Genomic DNA, 18,996 nt, shown 5'->3' with positions numbered 1-18,996 from the left:
AGGCCCTAATCAGGCGCATACTGATTAAGCTTCATTATGGAAACTGCCAGCTGCAATCTTTGTTTCTATTTTATTACAAAAAGGGGAACTTTTCACGCTTCAGTCGCCTTGACAATGTCAGACACAGCTAGTAGGAGAGACTAAAACTCCACAGAGCAACTGAAGTTTCCCTGTTCAGTTGAAGATTGCTATGGTGTAACTGAAGTTGTGCTTCTCCCCCCACCTCCCCGCTCCCTTTCTTGTTCGGTCGAGAGCAGTAGTGTAGATTTGATAGAAATTGCCGTTCTCCCTTTCCTTGGACTAGCTGAACCTGTAGAGGATACCACAGCAATGCTGGACTGCAGCGACTACGTTCTAGGTGGGTACCAGCTCAGCTCTTTCTTATAAGCGTTTAATATGGAAATAGAGGCTGTGAGGTTGACTATGCATAGAGGCTTAATCGCATATGCAGAGACTGGGGAAGGTATTTGTGAGGCTGAAGCTCACCAGTGAATCGGCAGCAAGTAGCTGCCTGAGAGAAAGATAGATAGATCTGTACCAGGGAAATACATGGTTTGTGGTGGTTTTTTTTTTTCTTCTTCTTTTCCTCACTCCAGGAGAATTTTTCTTCTGCACTGGAGCGATTTGCTTCTAGGCTTGGATGATATTAGTACAGACCTTTTGCTTTTATGATTTCAATCTGAGAAGCGTTTGGCTTCTAACAAACACTGGACTTGACTTGCATATCAGTGTGTTATGAATTTTAAAGCGTTAAAATGAATGAAAGTCCCAGTCTCAAAGAATTTAGCAGCTGTATTGAGCCATTCCCCAACAGAATGTACATTATGTCTGTGTATTTTTAATGGAACAGCAAGGTTCTTCATGCATAGCAGAAAATAAGGTGGAGTCCACAGTGGTTGCCATTGATACCATTGCAAGCTAAGCTGTGCCTAAGGTTACTGGGATAATGCATTTCCTGTGCTGAGATTCCATCAGGGCTGCAGAACAGACATGCCATAATTTCTTCTTCATGTTTTTTAAGCTTATTTATAATAATGGATCATCCTGGTTTTACGATAAGCTTTATTTATTCTCAAGGCTCTTTCCCCAAAGCTCAATGTATAGATTTTTTTTTCCTTATTATTCTTTTGATTCCATTATAGAAGTTCATGTAAGAACTTGTATGGCAAAGTAAGATAGTATATTTTTGGATGGTAAATTTTACAGCAGGCATCTGAATACTTGTTTCTGAATACAAAGTGGTTTTTTGATAATGAATTTCTAGTGAATTCTTAGCAATGTTTTCACTCGCATTGAACTTTGGTTTTTTCCATACACATCAATGAATCATTTTTGCTGGTGCTGATGGAGTACTGGGCAGTTTCACTTTAATGGGTGAAAGGAAATAGTTAATGATATCTTCCATGTTGAGATTTTCTCTGTTTTGCTAGCTGTGTCTGGTTCCTAAATACTTTACGCTGGTCCGCTGTCTACTTCTTCTTCCTTCTGAATACCTCTTGCCTTGTTCGTGAGGGTGTGTGGCAGCCTGGCACTGCCCTGCCCTGTGCCACCCTCAGCCCTGCTAGTGGAGTAGCAGTGCCGAATGTATTCACTCCTGACAGCTGGATTTCAATCATGCACCTGCTGCTTTCGATCCTGCCTTCTGTGAAGTTTGTTTGCAGATAATGTTGGCAGAAGTTGTAGCCCAGGGCCTTTATTTAAAACCCGAGTAAGATCTAAAGGCAAAAGAAAAGGTGAGGGCATTATGGTTTGGGTTTTTTAGCCCTCTTCATTTGTTTATTCTTTTAACTTTAAAGCAGAAATTGTATGAGCATGTATAAAGCAAATGACCTTTTTATTTGTTGAATAATAAATCCATAGGTTTAGTGTCCTGCGGGTAGATGTCTGTTTTGCTGGTGGCAGTTTTGTGCTGTAGATGTATGTCATACCATTTGCAATGGAAATAGCTGCATTGTTCTTCGTGCTTTATATGCAGAAGGCCCACAGATTGAACAAGAAATAGTCAGCTGGTGAAATAATAGATGCTATCCTTGGTTTGAACCTTAGCAGTACCAGAAAGATGTTTCCTCATCCAACTTGCTGCTTTTTTGCAATAGCAATGTTTGAGGTCTTTGTTAGGGATGAATCTTTACAATAAAAGACATGCTTTTGGTAGTTGAGTGAACTTTATGTGCATGTCTAGTACAAGGAAACACTGAAAACCTTTTTAGAAAAGATTTATTTTTATCAGCATAGCCCAAAAGAAAACCACGTCTTGGTTGCTGTATTAAAAGAGGTCTGCACAGTTATAACTGTGTCCTGAGCAAACTTGCAGGCCGTACAGGAGGGTTTGCTGTGTCAGCCTCCTTGTACAGAGGGAACAGTCGCTGTGTTGCTTGGGATTCTGCTCACGGGACAGTTGTGTCCCCCCTCCAGGTTTAGTTTGTTTATTCTGCCATTAGTACCCTGCATGGTGCCTCTAATGCCTCAGTTTCTGCACCAAACTAGCACAGGAGGTCCTGTGTTGTTTCTCTTGCAAGAGCTTTCTGGAGTGGTTCAGTGGATGGTTTCCATGTTATTTATGGAGATGCTCATCTCCACCTGTGCCCTTCCCTTCTGTTGCAGGGCTATCGTCAGCTCAGGCTTTCCTTGTGTGCTGGGCTTACAAAACACATCCTATGTCCAACAGCCCCGTGAGTTAGCCTGGTTTCCACAACCAAACATCTTGGACTTTTCAGCCCTCTTTGCTCATTTTCCTGTTGGACAAAGACTCTCTCTGTTTGTGTCCAAGAAGTTTCCCATTCATCAGTGTTCTCTGAACCTAAACTGATTTCAGTCGCCAGCTGTGTGTCAAGGAAGGAACTAATGCTGTTTATCAGATGGGTCTTGCCTATAATCGCTTTAAATAAACGTGCTGTTTCCACAACAGTAAACTCAATTTAAGGTACATGCAACTTCTAGATACAAACATGTTTGTGTTTGTTTTACACACAGATCTGTCGGCAGGGAGGGGGATTTCTGGATAGTCAGTGGGACCATGTTCTGTTTCTGGAGCGTGGTTCATGCTATCTAAGCGTGGGAAATGACAAAGTAAGCCAGGAAGCAATAGGTTGTGTATCTGCAGCCTCAGCAGAGCCCTGTCTTCAAGATTGAACTCATAGCTTGAATCTGCTAAGCAGAGGTTGTGAAAAACGGGGCAGAACTTGCAGCTCTTTGCCAAAGTGTGGGCCAGCAGCACTCGGCTGGAAAGTTTCTCCTCACTCACTCTCCCTTTCAGAAAGCAGTTTAACACGTCTGCCTTTATACTAAGAGTAAAACTGATAGTTCAGATCTCTCTTACTCGTGGCTGGCACTTGAAATATTTAAGCATACGCATAGGAACTTTCTGAGAAGAGTTGAGGCTCTGGAGAGGTTGAGTTACCTTGTCGGGGGAAGATTCCTGTTTGTTACAGTCCTCTGGGTTTTCTAGACCCTACTGGGTTCAGCTGCAGCAGTTGTTTACGTGGAAAATTACATTAATTTAAAAAATATTGACACATCTTAAATTGTGTTTCCTACCTGCTTATTGGAGTTTTTCCAAGGTTGGTGTCTCTTATCTTTTCTCTCACGCGGGCTGCATTTCTGACTAGTTCCCTCCTCTTCCCACCCCACGCTTCCAGCCAGGCTGTAGTGCGACTCCTGTTTTCAGTCAGGCCCTGTCCACGTGCTTTGGTTCCTCTGCTGCTGCCCCCCCACACTGGTTGCGATAACCGGAGGATGGCACTGGTCTCTCTGAGCAGTCACAGGTGATAGTGCACAGCAATAGACCAGCTTCTCATTCCCAGCTCTCGCAGGCTGCCCAGCAGTGAAGCAGCTGGGCGTTCGTGGAAATAGCCGCAGCAAAGATGCAGCGGTTCGTGGTGTTCCTGTATTCCTCTTCAGCCCATTGGTGTTTTGGAAATTGCTGCTTTGATGAAAGTGCATGACAGAGGTAGCCTGTTTAAGCTTGCACCTAGCAAGCAAATATCCTGCAGTAAAGGGTTCATTTTGAGTACATGAAACTTGGCATTTAACTGGTTTTGAGAATGGAAGAACATGCTTAAGGATGTGCTTACACTTTGTTTTATGAGCTGGTCTGTCTTGAGATTCTTTCTGTAATTTTAGTTTATGATAATGGGACACGCTGAGGTCGGTAGCAAGGAATGAGGAGGTAATAAGCTGGAGAGCTGATGCTATACACAGAACATCTGTATAGATTCCTATATAAGGAAACTATATTCTCTGCCATCTGGAGAGGCCCTCTGCGTTGCACTATATTCAGCTGACAAGCTTTGAAAACAAGAGCAGACTTTTTAATAGATTCATCCAGAGGGAGAAGAAAAAGGAATTATTTTATATTTGTGTGGTGGTTGCATGGATATATATAGGAAAGCTAAAACAACTTGATATCGGTGACATTCCTGTAAAATAAAATGCAGTATTAGAAAAATGGTATCTGTTTAACTGTAATGACTGAATTTCATTTCTCTTATGAGGCACATCCCCCCTTCCCCAGAATAATGTAGGCCATGATGGTCAGGCTTAATGTTTTTGAATTGTGATACAGTCATTGTTCCTCCTTCCTTCCCAACCCCCCCACAGCCCTTGGCTTCTGTCACTTTCATTGTACTGAAAATTAAGTTCCTACCTATCTTTGCCCTCCAACGTGCTGTCTCTTGTTCCCTTAACACCATGTTTTCGCATATGTGAATAATGACATACAAATTTGGACACAATATTTATCTGGAAGATTCAGTATTGTGTTCTGCTTCTGATCATTCCTTTTGCATTATAATCTGAATTGGGGTAAAGTACGTATCAAGTTCCCGATGTTCTGTACTTCCCTTGGACAAGAAGGCAGGAATAGGTTTGGGGTTTCTTTTGCTGTATGAGTTGATCTCTATTTCTGTTTTAATGCAGACTCAAGAATGAACAATCCGTCAGAAACCAGTAAACCATCGATGGAGAGTGGAGATGGGAACACAGGTAAGAGATGATTAATTGCTGCACAGATACTTTCTGGTGGAATTTAATGGATATTACAAGCAAGATTTCTTTGCCACTTTACAAGAATCACAAAAAACCCAAACTAAACAAAAAACCCACCCTACACCTGCTGCTTTTAGAGGCTTGGGCACGCTTTTGTCTTGTTATTAACTCTACTATAAGCAGGGCACTATTCACACCAAATGTGTCAGAGCACTACCCACGCTTAGTCAGTATGTATGTAAGGTTCCCCTCCCCACGTCCTCTATCCATAATGTTTCTGATATTACGGAAGGTCTGGTGTCAGTAGCTCTCCAGAAGTAGTCTCATTTTTTCCTGGCAGAACGTATCTTCAGCACCTCAAACTTTGTCATTTCTGTTTGGGTTGAAAATCTGCCTGGCAGATGTGGGCCACTGGCTGATCTTGTTTCCATTTCAGACTTCATTCAAGCTTCCACAGGAAGAAAAAGGCGAGGAAAAGTTATCTCAAGAAAAAGGCAAAGGGAAAAAGCATCACTTCTCAACATTAAAAAAAAAGTTAGCTGGCTTTTCTGTAACTTCTTTGTATGTTAGAAAGAACCTTAAAATTTGGCTGGGGAAGAATCGCCTTTGTGTCAGGGCCAGTGTGTACATCCTTAAGATGGTACATCCTTGGTACATCCTTAAGATGTGGCCAAGTTCTAGGCCATTGAAGAGGCTTGTTAAGCCACTGTAACTCAATCATGCTATCTCATGCTTTAATCCTTCCTGGCGGTAATTTAATGTTCATCTTGGGAGCAAGAGGAATTACAATTCTGAATGGGAAGTAAATAGTTTAACCTGACTCAGAATCTTCTTTGAGGTCAGGATAGTATTTGGAAAGAGAAAATTTTAATGAGAAAGAACTTGTTGCTTTCAGAGAAGTCTGGTTACCTTGTATGAGGAAAATTCATTTTCCTCCTCTTGGTTCAATAATAAGAGTTTTATTTTGAACTCTGAAGTTGTGATGAAATTAACAATTTATTTCATTTTATGCTGTCTCCTCATTCTTTGTGCAAGGCTTTAATACAGCTAAGAGTGACTGAATGTTCCTGATACTGATCCGAGAGGCTGGATGCTTTCTGCTAATGCATGGGGTCAGTCAAAAGGAATTAATCTCACTTACCAATGTGTGTTTTGCTACTGACATCTCAGTTTTTACAATTTCCGTTGTCTTTGTAATAGAGGAAGTATCAATTCTTTTTATGTACAAAAGTATTCATTATGTATTTAATACTGGTTTAGGATGATGTAAAACATTATTTCAAAAAATGTGTGGGCTGTGAATATTTCATAAACAGCATCTAAAGAGCAATGGTTTTAAATATCCCTGTAGAATTCTTGCAGCTGGAGGGTGTGTGTGAAGTTCTGAGAAAGTTCAGACCTGTGCTCTGTATGACCACAGGTCCCTGTCTGTGCTCTCTCCAAAGCACAGCTTTAACTTCCAATTTCACATAAACTGAGCTGTTAAAGAGGAGGACTTGGCTTATTCAAAGGTAATCCATCATCACAGAGGTATGGCATCTGCTTAGGTAAAACTCTGGCTCTGCTCTCCTGGGCAAACACTTTATCAGTGTGAAGGTGGTGATCATGGTATAAAGAAATCGATGGATTACCACTACACCTACTGTGTGTAGGTGCTTTCATCAAAAATGGGATACAGTGCCTGTGGGGTTTTTTTAATACAAGGTTAGTTATTACAAAAGTTTGACCCTTATTGGTGTTCGGGCCTTATGCAAACATTGCTCCTGCAATTTAAATTTTCCCAGTCATTTTGTTCTGTTTTGTTTCCTGACTTTTTAAATGATGCAGACTAAAGTAATCAGGAATTTTTTGAGGACCCTTTGTTTTGTGATCATTGTTTTGTTTTTAAACGTAGTGCTTATAAACCACTGGAGGTAGTGATTGATGGTGTTTGTGATGGTTTTTGGGAGCCCAAGCATCAGTTGCACTAGTCAACAGGCAGATGTGAAACCCTGAAAGGTGATCACAGGGAATGTGATTTGAGGCTTCTGATCAGGACACTTAGACTGTGGTGCTGGGCTGTGTGCATACTTGGTGAAAAGAAGAGAGCTTTCAGCTTGGATGCTAAGGAACTAGAAATGCTCTTGATTGTCTGGGGAGCACAGGCTCTGAGGCAAAATGCATGAAGATGGTTTCTGTAAACACTCAAGAGTTCTTATTTTTGTAACTTTCTGTAACTGTCTATTTCCCAGTGCCATTTGTAAATCACTTGAGTCTGCTGTGTAAGCACTATGAGCTTATCTTTTGAACCTCAGTGGATGCCTGTTTGGGTTGTTCCTGCTTTAAACTGTAGTAAGCTGATGCAACTTGAAAATTGTAAGAGAAATTACTGTAGGCCATGGAATTTACATCTGTCAGAGCTAGCGTTGCCACTGGTAAAGATGACTACAGCAGTAGTTCTCTGAGCTAACAACTAGGTTTCATGGAAGTTAACAAATTCAGGATTTCTATTTCCAACTCTGACTATCTAGGGAATATAGTAAAGTCCCCTGAATATGTTGGTCATAATAGAACGCCTGAAACAGATTTTAACTTTTAAATTTTTGTGCTAACTGGAGTCCCCTTTTAAGCATCTGAAAAAGGAGCCTGTATTTCAGACAAATCAAACAAAACAACAGAAGAAGTCTTGATGAGTACAGGAGTTGTTGACTGGCTGCTTTCACAAGAACATGAATTGATTGAGTGGTCGTCAGTATTGCAGAATTACACAAATCTTTTCCAACCTTCAGGTGTGGTTGGACAGTCTACTTAGTGTCTACTGGAAAAAAGAGAGGAAATTAGACGTGTGTCTTATACTAAAAAGAGAGCTCTTGTGTTTCCTTTTTATAGGTGGCAGCATAAAATGGTCCAAAACAGCTCAACTTTTTGTTTGTTCATGCATAGTTTTTGTAAAGCTGTGTGAATGCAGTACTGTCACAGCCAAGGTTCTCATGTCTATGTAAACTGCACTCATACGACACGCGTTGACGTAGCAGCAAAATAATAATTTCTGTAAGTGTAGTATTTGGAAGGGTTCTAAGGATTCTTGTCTGCATTGCTTTATTTCCAGATATGGATTTTTTTGTTTCCTTCAGAAGAAAGTCTGTAGGAGAGGGACCGTGAAATATTCTTTAATTGCTAAAATTCTGGGCAAATGTCAACCCTAAACTTCTTACTGGTAATGTTGACAAGAAATGAACAATTTCTGGGCATCTCTCAACATAGACATACATGCATACACAAGCAGAGGGGAGAGAGAGATGGGGAAATGTAATGCTGGTGCTGGAAGATGTCACTCAAGTTGGTTTTGAAATCTTCCTTCTTGTTTACCTTTGGTTCTGGACTCCGTTATTGCACCTTACTTCATGTCTTGCCAGGCCTGTAGTTCCTCGTTCCTCTTTCTTTAGGTGGTTTGTAAACTCAGACTGCATTCTGATGGTTATGATTTTGGATTCTGAGTGTATGTTCTTCTCCTGACTGCAGGTGCAACGTTACCTTGTCCGCTCCATTTTGTCATGCCTTTACCCTCTGCACCTACAGTTCCAAGACAGCATAAACTGATCCACGTTCAGGGTGTCCTGGTACTTGGTTCTCTGTTCTTTTACCTGAAGTGCCACTGAGTGAGACAGTTGAAAGATTTGATTTGGCTGAAAGTTAATTGCACTTAGTATTAATCCTAATCCAAACCAAATCCATGAAGTAGCTGAGTTTGTGCCAGAATTTAAGTGTGCTTAAGTTGCGTTGGACTTGGGCTTTAAGGGTGAAATTGCATTCTACAGCTTGATTCAGTCTTAACAACATGCTGGGAAGAAGTAGGCTCATTTCACTGCTACCATGTCTCTGACTTGCCTTGCTTTGCGTGATCTGCTGCTTGCTGGGCCCTAAGGTAAGTTAACTCATCTCACATAACCGGCAGAAAACTCACTTGGCCAAAAGAAAAAGGGAACAGTTCATGTGAGTAGTTTTCTACTTGGTTCGAAGGTTGAGTTGGCTTACTGCTGTGTCCATGAACTGTCAGAAAGAGCAGGACAAGGACAACGTACCTGGAACCAAGAAGAAAAAAATGGAGAGTTCCCACTTCTGCTTTTTTGGTGTTGGTGAGCTGTTAGATCTGCTCTAGCAGTTACAGGAGCTGAAGTGGAAATGGAAAAGGCATAAATACATGTGATCGTTAAACTCACAGCACTTGTGATTGCATCTGCCATCTCTCTGGCAGAAAAACCATCATGTTTTTTTTGCGTGTAACTCTTTATCTTGAACAGAAGTGCCATTCTGGTCCTGTCCTGTCCTGACAGTGTGCAGACTTCTGCTTCTGACAGCTCCATTTTCCAGTCTCCTTACCTTGCAAATCCTTCTTGGATTCCACAGGAGTGGTCTCACACCCTTCTGAGCACCTTAAGAGCCAGGCCTCTCATATGCTAAACCCAAAGTTCATTTTCCCTGCTGTTCTTAAAACAAAAAAAAAGGTGTAGGCGTCCTGTGATAAATGCAAGCAACCTCAGTAGCATTCCTTCCAAAACTAGAGCCACATCTGAAGGGGAAGTGATGCTCTACTTCCAAATACCAAAGAAAGCTTAAGATGCAAGCAGAACAGGTAGTTAACAGGTGTGGTTTGGAGGTTTTTTTTCTGAGTTTGGTTTGAGGAGGTGTGAGGAGAGGAAACTGGAGTCCTTCAAGGTTGGATTTAAGGAAAATGTTGTTTTGTCTCAGTACCTGTCTAAACTGGTTTTTGGGACCCATGGAGATTTTAAGCTCAGTCTTGGAACTTGCTTTGCTCAAAACTACTAAATGAGGTAGTGGTACGTTGTTTCCTTTGAATTATAGTAGCTGTGTCTCAGGAATTATTTTCATATATTTACCCAGTCATCTTCCCACTCTCTCTGGACGTCTGCACTGAGAGAATTCTGCAGTTCACTGGAAGGAATGAAAATAGATGAGATTCATCTAGCTCTTTCTAGCAGACTTCCTTATCTACCTTCCTTTGAAGAAATGCAACCGAGTTAAATTCATTCACAGAATCACAGAATTATTGAGGCTGGAAAAGGCCTCTGAGATCACCAGGTCCAGTCTGTGACTTAACACTACCACATCGGCTAGACCATGGCACTAAGTGCCACATCCAGCCTTTCCTTAAACACCTCCAGCGATGGTGACTCCACCACCTCCCTGGGCAGTCCATTCCAATGCCTGATCACCCTCTTCATGAAAAATTGCTTTCTAATATCCAGCCTAAACCTCCCCTGGCACAGCTTCAGGCTATGCCCTCTCGTCTTGTCACTACTTGCCTGAGAGAAGAGCCTGACCCCCACCTGACTACAACCTCCCTTCAGGTAGTGATAAGATCCTCCCTGAGTCTCCTCCAGGCTAAACAACCCCAGCTCCCTTAGCCTCTCATTATAAGACTTTCTCTCTAGTCCCTTCACCAGTCTCATTGCTCTCCTCTGGACCTGCTCCAGCACCTCAATATCCTTCTTGGAGTGAGGGGCCCAGGACTGTACACAGTACTCGAGGTGAGACTTCACCAGTGCTGAGTACAAGAGGGGAATTACATCCCTACTTCTTGCTGGCCACACGATTCCTGATGCAGGCCAGGATAACATTGGCCTTGTGGGCTACCTGGACACACTGCTGGCTCGTGTTCAATCAATTGCCAACCAGTACTCCCAGGTCCCTCTCTGCTGGGCTGCTCTCCAGCCACTCTTCCCCCAGTCTGTAGCGCTGCATGGGGTTGTTGTGGCCGAAGTGTAAGACTCTGCACTTGGTCTTGTTAAAACTTCATACAGTTGGCCTCTGCCCATTGACCCAACCTGTCCAGGTCCCTCTGCAGCCTCTTCCTACCCTCTGGCAGATCGACACTCCCCCCCAATTTGGTGTTACCTGCAATTTACTAAAGGTAGACTCAGTCCCATCATCCAGGTCATCAGTGAAGATGTTGAATAGAACTGAGCCCAGTAATGATCCCTGGGGGTTGCCACTGCTTACTGGACACCAACTGGATGCAGCACCATTCACCACCACTCTCCGGGCCCGGTCATTCAACCAGTTTTTAGCCCAGCAAAGGGTGCACCTGTCCAAGCTGCTGACTGCTAGCTTTTCCAGGAGGGTGCTGTGGGAGCACTCGGGATCAATTCACACCAATGATAGTCCTTCCATTCACTGTGGGCTGGAATTTTAGACTTGGGAAGCAAAATAATTTTATGTACTTTAAAATATGAATATTTTTAGCATGTCTGTGGGTGTCTGGCTGCACAGTCTTTCAAGTCTGTAAACTCTGGCCTAAAGCATAGAATTAAAAACTTGAGAGTGACCAATTCTTCCCCCACAGCACCTCCACCAAAGATGTATCAAAGGGCCACCTCAGGTACACCTTACATAGGTGCTAGAAAGCTCGACTGTCTACATTGTATCTGTATTTAATTGAACAGTGACTTCATATTTGGAAATTGTATCTGTGTAAGTTGTTTGTAGGTCAAAACAGCAATGTGAAATATTGGGTAGTGTATTTTCCTTATAAAATTTTATGCCTGCTTGTTTTTACAGATGTTTCTAAGAAGCAGCAAACCCCTGTTGTGTTTTAACAACCGTGACTATCTTTTCCTTAGTAGATAACCTAGATTTTTATGGCAAAAAATGCAGATGATGGAAAGAATTTTTACACAGGAGTTAGTTGAACACCTGTCTCATAGGCACTGAGCAAAATCTGTTTGTCACAAAGAGTAAACATGCAAGTTTAAAGCTGGTTTTACTTCATTTCAGTCATGCAGTTTTTAAGATTACATTATCTGTCCTAGAAATTTCACGCAGCTTGACAAACTCAGGCTGCCTTCTTGTTAGCCACTGTAGGTAGTAATACCCAACATACAAAACCAGGTTTTGGTAATCCTTAATGTTCATTTTACCATCTCCCCACAGAATGGTTCTTAAAAGCTTGTAGTTACAGTTCCTCTTGGTGGAAGAGAAGTCTGTGGTAGTTTCTTCTGGAAAAAAGCTAACTTTTTTTTTTCCTCCTCACAGCCAGATTATTTGGGGGATAGTTTGGGGGTTTTTACATCTTCCAAGCTGTGTAGGAAGAAGACAGCGAAAATGCAGGAGAATAGTCAGTTTTTAATTACATGGAAGTGGGTGAGAGCAAAAGCAAGCCAGGGCAGTTATCTTATGTAATGAGAGCTCTGCACAATCGTTTGTGAAAATGTGGAGGTATCTTTTATCAAAAGAGTAAAACTGTGCCCCATAACTGCTATGTATGTAGTACTTCTGTTTTCCTCAAGTGGTATTTTGTCTGCTTTTAACGGAAGCTGGCTTTACAGGAACCTTGTTCTTAACACTGTCTGAATTTAGAGATCTTCAAATTCTTTAGCTGCTGGATAGAGTGCATGCAGAACTGAAACAGTTTAACCTTAGCAGCGTGCACCCATTTGGTTCTCAAACTGTGACAGAGATTGATGGAGCGATAGTGTACATAGAGTGGGTAAGACGATAGAAGTTAAAGAAAATACAGTGTTGATTTTTGTTTAGCTGACAAATGCCATATTACTGAAGTCTGGAAGTGACACTGCTTTTCCCCCCATCCCCATTTCAGTTAAAAACTTCAGTTCTTGTTACTCTCAGAGTATTTTTCTGTTGCATAGTATTGAGAGAATAGCAGGCTATTTAGGAATATTAATTCTTATTCAATTTCTAAAAGTAATAACTAACAGATCCTAATATCTCTTTCTCCAGGCACGCAAACAAATGGCCTGGACTTTCAAAAGCAGCCTGTGCCTGTCGGAGGAGCAATCTCTACAGCCCAGGCCCAGGCCTTCCTTGGGCACCTTCATCAGGTAAGAGAAAACCCATTTCAAAGTAGGGGTGGCTCAGGCAGGTACAAATGCAGCTTCTCTTACATGTTTTATGTTCTCCCTTCATGTGAATGATGAGTGGTCGTGTATATAGCGGGGATGGGAAAATATTCTTTCTGTGGCCATCACTTAATTGCATTAGGCTGCAGAATACGTCAAGGTAAAGTGAGACCTCTTGGAGGAAGAAGAAAGCCCCTTTTGGGGACTTGAGAATGCCAAAGGTTTTGTGGTTTCTTTTGGTGTTTGTTTTGTTGTTTGTTGGGGGGTGGGCTTTTTTTGTTTGGTTTGGGTTTTTCCAGCTTACTGGTTTTTGGTTTGGGGTTGGTTTTTGTTTTTTTGCATTTTGTCATGGTGGGTTTGTTTTGGTTTTGTTTTAAATCTTAATGGAGATACCAAATTGAAAGGCAAGGTAAACATCTTTTTGATAAAGGCCCAATAGTTGCCAAGGTCCTGAAACCAGAAGTGGTGTTGAATGGTAGTCAGCACTGTGCTTCCATCTTTCACACTCTCACACGTTAACTAGAAATATAGAGGGATGGTACTTACTAAGCATATATGGTTTGTGAGTTTTTAAAATGTTGGGTTTTTTTTTCCAAAGTTATTTCAAGGACCTGTTTGTCAGATGATATTCAGGTTTCTACTACTATATCTTTGTTCTGCCACTGCTGTGTTTAGGGAATCAAAGCTGAACGTCAGATACAGGCTGAAGCAAAATGGGGCATCCCTAGGTGAAGAGAAGTAGAAGGGGCATTTTTTATAGTTTTTCATCTGCTCACACTTGATGTATGAAAACAAATGTCCTAATTTCTTTCCCTTCCTCAGCACCAAGTTTAAACTTTAAAATAGTGTACCTAATTGGCTGACCTTGAATGTTTGAGGTCTGAGGTTGCACAGTTATTGTGGTATAATTGATGTACTGAAGCTTTTATGCCCTCTTTTAAGAGCTCTGAACTGCCATTTTATTGTGTAGAACATTCCACACGTCTTGGCACATAATTACAATTTTCTTAGTAGATTGAGTTATGTAGGACCTAGGGAGTGCCAGTGTTTGAATTTGCTGAACCAATAGGCTGTTGTAGGCTGCCTTTATGTGGAGAGAAGCTGACTGGTTTTCATGGTTTATCAGTATATGTTTAACAGGGTGACAGATACAGCTGTGCTGCAGAATTTTGTCTGGTTTAGTCTTTGTTTTGTTCTATAGATTGATCCAGGACAGTAATTGTATTTAGCACAGTGCTTTGTCTTGCTTTGGAAGTTTATTTATTTAAACAGTTTTCAGGGTCTTTATAACTTCATGTTTGATAAAAGTGTGATTCATTTCTTGAAATTAGTTCAAAGGAAAATCTCAGCTCTTCTTTTCTGCACCTGCAGGTGTGTGGGAATCTGTTGTCAAACTGTCCTCTTCTGGTGTGGCTGCTGTTAGTGGGGTGTTACTCGGCTTTAACACGTGGTGCTTTCCTCCAGACTAACACAAAATACTAGGTTGTAGGCAAAATTCAGGAACAGTTTAATTTCTAATTAGAAAACGTTTGTTGTGTGGTGGAAGGAGCGTCCAGGTTGCATTCAAACAGATCTTCAGGAATATGGTGGCTATACCTGAGTGAGATTTGTTTGTAGTCTTTTATGTGTTTTTTTTTAAAAAAAATTATTATTATGCAATTTTAAAAGTACTGTTTCTGAGCATATTTTTGGATGGCAAGCTGTTATTGTTTAGGTTATTCCCTGCTGTTAATTCATGTTAAAAGCTCAAATTATATCTGCTGTGTCAAACTACATTTTGCTTTTGATAAGGAGGAGATTTTCTGGGAGTGTTTGCTTAGATGTAGGACATGCTTAGTAAGTCTAGTACCTCCACCTACAGCGGTAGGAAATGTTGCCAAGGTGGCTCTTAAGGGTTGCTTGTTTGAATATTCAGTTACTAATTTCATGTACTGCAATTTAAATTAAAACTCTCCTCCCTGTACTTGCACAGGAGATATGGACTCTCTTTTGTTATGTATGGTATGAGGGGACATCTTTTTACATAGGCAAGAGTGCTTCATTTTGCTTTGCTTTATTTGTATCCTTATGTGTTGCCTGGTTTTTAAATGAACAGTGGCTTTCAAACATGGCCAGGATGGAATTCACCACAGGCTGTAACTCTGACCTTTTGAAAGTGTGGGTAATTAATTACATAGCATTCCTTCTTTATAGCAGGAGTGATGGTAGAAACAAGGCAAGACTGATTAGAATGGTCTTCGGTAAATGAAAATTTAGCATTTGTGCAGAGAAAATCTTTATTAGAGATAAAATAACACTCTAAAAATCACGCTTTCTGAAGCATCAGGTTTTTTTTACTGCTAACCCACAAGAACTTCTTTGGAGCTGTTAATCACAAACATTGAATTCAAGTTTTGAGTATACCTGAATCAATACAGCCTTTGTAAAGTGTCTCCAGTCCTCTGTATCAAGATCTTTGCAGTGGCAAATACTTGAATGAGTTGATTTGAGGAAGAAGAGCATTTATGCTGTGGGTTTTGTCCTGTGCAAGTGATTGCTCCTCTTTTGTATAAGAAAGTGGGTGAATGCAGTGTAGGTATCTGGGGTAAGACCCGTTCTGAAATTCTGGACGGATGATGACGAGTAGAGCTTAAAGCCTTCCCTTGAAGCCTGGATTTGTTTAACAGGAATAGGAATAGTTAGCCTGTCCACCCCAAAATGCTCCATTCATTTCTACTCAATTTCATGATAGTATCTAGATCCCTAGGCAGCAATACGTTCAACAAGAGTTGAAATAAATAGCACTGTGAAGAAGAGCTACACAGACTTTTTTCAGCCTGGAGCACAGCCCCCTATTTCAGTTATTCAGGTGTTAGAGGGGCATGCGTTGTTCTCGGGGCAGTTTTTGTTGGGGTCTGGGTGGGGAGTTTCTTTCTGCATTGCTGAAGTTTTCTGTGGATTCTACATTATTTAATTTCTGGTTTTGCCCTGTGTTGTAGGTCCAGCTCGCTGGAACAAGTTTACAGGCTGCTGCTCAGTCCTTAAATGTACAGGTAAAGACCTCCTCTCATTCCAAACTGCATTATGGCCCCATTAGAGAGAGTTTTTAACCTATGGTATGTTACTGTCTTTTTGTTGTCATTCTGACTGGTCTTGCAAGTGATAGGTATGAAGGAGTAATCGTTCTACAACTGTAAGTCAGGATCAGGCTTGTAAGCATTCCGAAACTGGAGTGATTGTAATCTTATACTGAAATTCAATCAGGTGTTGTATCATGAAAACCATAAATCTCCAGGAATATTTCATGTTCTTCTATTTATTCACTTATTTCAAACATAGCAAGTGTTACATTCAAGTTGTCCTTACTTAGTAGCTCAATATAGGAGTATAGTGTAACATAATCTATGTAATGTGGCTGGTGTCGATTGCTTGTGTAAATAACACATAGTGATTTCAAAATAATTCAGAGTAATTGTTGTTTAATAACGTACGTGAGACAACAAAGCTCTCAAACTTTTTTATGATGCTGAGCACTTCAGTGTATCGGCTAACGTGCCACTTCCTCTCAGTACTATATTAAGGGGCAAGGGACGCAGTTTTATTGAAAACTGTTTTCAGTATTGCTTGTTATTAGAGAATGTAGGTAGTGCATTACATGAAATGCAATAGAATGCGGACCCACTTATACATAATAACAATTTGGAAAGAAGAGGAGGTATAGTGACCTTCCTTTCTAAGAGGAAGGAGGCAGAAAATTGCCTTGGTTGCCATGGTAAACTTCCATCCCTGAGAGAGATGTTGGCAAACAGGCTGTATCTCCAGTGCAGAATGTTTACAGTCCTGCGCTGTAATTATCGCTCAATGACTGGCAGAATTAATCAGAGCCTTTATGTTAATTAGCCTGCTCTGCAGTCCCCAAAACAGGTGGTGGAAAATATGCAAATCTATGCAGAATTTTAATGTTCTGCATAACCAGTTTTAATTATCATAAAACTCTCTCCTCTCTTCATGCACTTGCATTTCCTCCCTCATGTCTTCACAATTTCTTCTGGTTTTAGAAAAAAAAAGGGGGGGGGGAACCCAACAAGGCAACAAAGCCCCTAAAAAACCAAAAACCAAACCAAAACCAAACAAAACCCAAACCCACCCAAAAAAAATCACCCCTCCCCCAATTTTTTTAAATAAACAAGCATTCAATTAAATAAATGCTAAACTTGGATTATTTAAAAGCACTGTATGTATCATGTATTTTGCTGCAGGTAGATAAATGTGTGAGTATTTCTCAAAGCAGTTCCTTAGGAGCCAAAGGTATGATGACTTAGAGGTGCAGGGTGCAGATGTAGAAAACAGAGGCACAATTTTCTTTCCCTTGGTCCGTTGTTCAGGATTTTAGACGATGAATAATTTTAACGACCTTTTCTTTCTTCATGGTGAAAGGTAGTGTCAGCTTCAGCTGCGTTGCATAAAGTGAAATGGGACCTGAAAATTAATGTCAAAGAGTTACAAAAGACCTGAGAGTCCTTTTGTTTTGTTTAAACTGCTTTACCTACAGATGTGTTTGAGTGATTGTAGCTGAGATGGTGGGCACATAGAGCCATTGCTTAAACGCACTCTTAAATAAACCCAAGGGTGTTTTGTATGCAGATGAAAGATTTTTATTGTGCAGTGTTGAGATAGCAGTGTTATGCATTAACATCTGTTTTACACTATAAAGAGTTGTATTTTTTTTTGACTAGTCTAAATCTAATGAAGAATCTGGGGACTCTCAGCAGCCAAGCCAGCCTTCCCAGCAGCCTTCAGTGCAGGCGGCCATACCCCAGACCCAGCTCATGCTGGCCGGAGGACAGATCACTGGGGTAAGGTTTACCCAAGTACACTGCAGTAAGCCTCCTGTCTGGCAAAAATGGCAGTATCTGCAGCAGTTCCCATAGAGCTCTCAGTGAAGGTTACTGTCATTTCCTTTAGCATGGGAAGATACTCGAGTGAAAGAGGGGGACAGAAAACATCCTCCTATAGAAAAGCAGGCTTGAATCTTTGGGTTTTGGTGCAAAGTATTTGCTTCCAAAAAAAAAACCCCAAAAGAAGTTATTTCTCTCTGTTCTCAGTATCAGTCTTGACTCTGCAGTGAAATTAGAAACTGGTGTGTGTACAAATAGAAAAAGTCACCGGTGTCATAAAGAGGACTTTTTATTTTTTTGCAAGATTAAAACGAGGCATGAGAGCGTGAGACCAAATCTTATCAGATAGCTGGGTGATGAACAAAAACGATGGGAGCTACTGACACATTCTTCCTCTTCTCAAACACATTTACTTTGAGTAACTATATTAGTACTTGCCTTAAGCCTATTCACCCCTTCCATTTTAACTTTACCAGTTTTGAGTTGTTTAATTGCAAGGCTTTGAGAGTAATTGCGGAATAACTGTCGGTTTAGGGTTACTGGTGTTTCTGAATTGTGGTGAATGCTTTCAGTAATTTAAAAAGGAGCAAATTTTGTGAATGGGCTGTTTGGTTAAACAGTTTGCTTTGCCATAATCAGCTTTGCAGTTTTAAGAGTTTGCATGTTCATAAGGAATTTTGGGCAGTTGCTCCAACCGTGTATTTATGATTTGAAGTATTAGGTTAGATCATCTCTGCACTTGAATGAAATGATGTCCTAATTTCATGTTCAATTGTTAAATCTTCTTGTATGCTAGTTTGTAAATAATCATCCCGTTAAGTTTTTGATTAATTACATTTGAGAGTTTAAAAGTGAGACTCCTTTAATCTTTTATAAAAACCCAGCATATTTTATTATTTTTCTCATTCTCAAAAAAAATTCGGTTTGTTTTAATTTATGATTGTCTGCAGTAGTGAAACGTTCAAAACTCCAGGCCTATGCAAGATATGGATTGCAGTAAATGTGGGCATCAAGATTCATTTACATGTAAAGGAGAGACTGCTGCCACCTGTTTCACAGAGATAATGTGTGTTTGGGAAAGGGAAGGGATGTAAACTTGCCAACTCTATTCTACTGGAAGGGAAAAAAAAAAAAAGCAGATGGGGAGACTTGGAGAGAAACAAATGGGGCTCATGTTCTTTACTTATATCTTAGGGCATAATGGAAATGATGGAATATGGCAGGGATTCATGCTAATGTGAAGCAGCTGGGGTGTTATCAGTTTGTTCAGTAGCCAT

The 18,996-nt window shown here is 40.8% G+C and overlaps 1 protein-coding gene across 2 annotated transcripts in view; it reads left to right on the top strand.

Moving 5' to 3' along the window:
* Positions 1-330: 330 nt before the first annotated feature.
* POU2F1 (POU class 2 homeobox 1) overlaps positions 331-18,996 on the top strand; it is a 49,835-nt gene continuing 31,169 nt past the window's right edge. Inside the window, exons 1-5 of one of the 2 annotated variants that reach the window (XM_010179062.1) lie at positions 331-358; positions 4,918-4,983; positions 12,724-12,824; positions 15,821-15,874; positions 17,558-17,677. In XM_010179062.1, coding sequence (XP_010177364.1) covers positions 331-358; positions 4,918-4,983; positions 12,724-12,824; positions 15,821-15,874; positions 17,558-17,677 — 369 coding nt within the window. Of the gene's footprint in view, positions 359-4,917; positions 4,984-12,723; positions 12,825-15,820; positions 15,875-17,557; positions 17,678-18,996 lie in introns of those variants that run through there. The other variant, XM_010179063.1, reaches the window with a different exon arrangement.

The sequence above is a fragment of the Mesitornis unicolor genome, unplaced genomic scaffold (assembly GCF_000695765.1).
Source record: "Mesitornis unicolor isolate BGI_N332 unplaced genomic scaffold, ASM69576v1 scaffold12802, whole genome shotgun sequence".
In the NCBI taxonomy this organism is placed as follows: domain Eukaryota; kingdom Metazoa; phylum Chordata; class Aves; order Mesitornithiformes; family Mesitornithidae; genus Mesitornis; species Mesitornis unicolor.
Note: the sequence above shows the minus strand (reverse complement) of the source record. Positions and strands in the feature narration are given on the sequence as shown.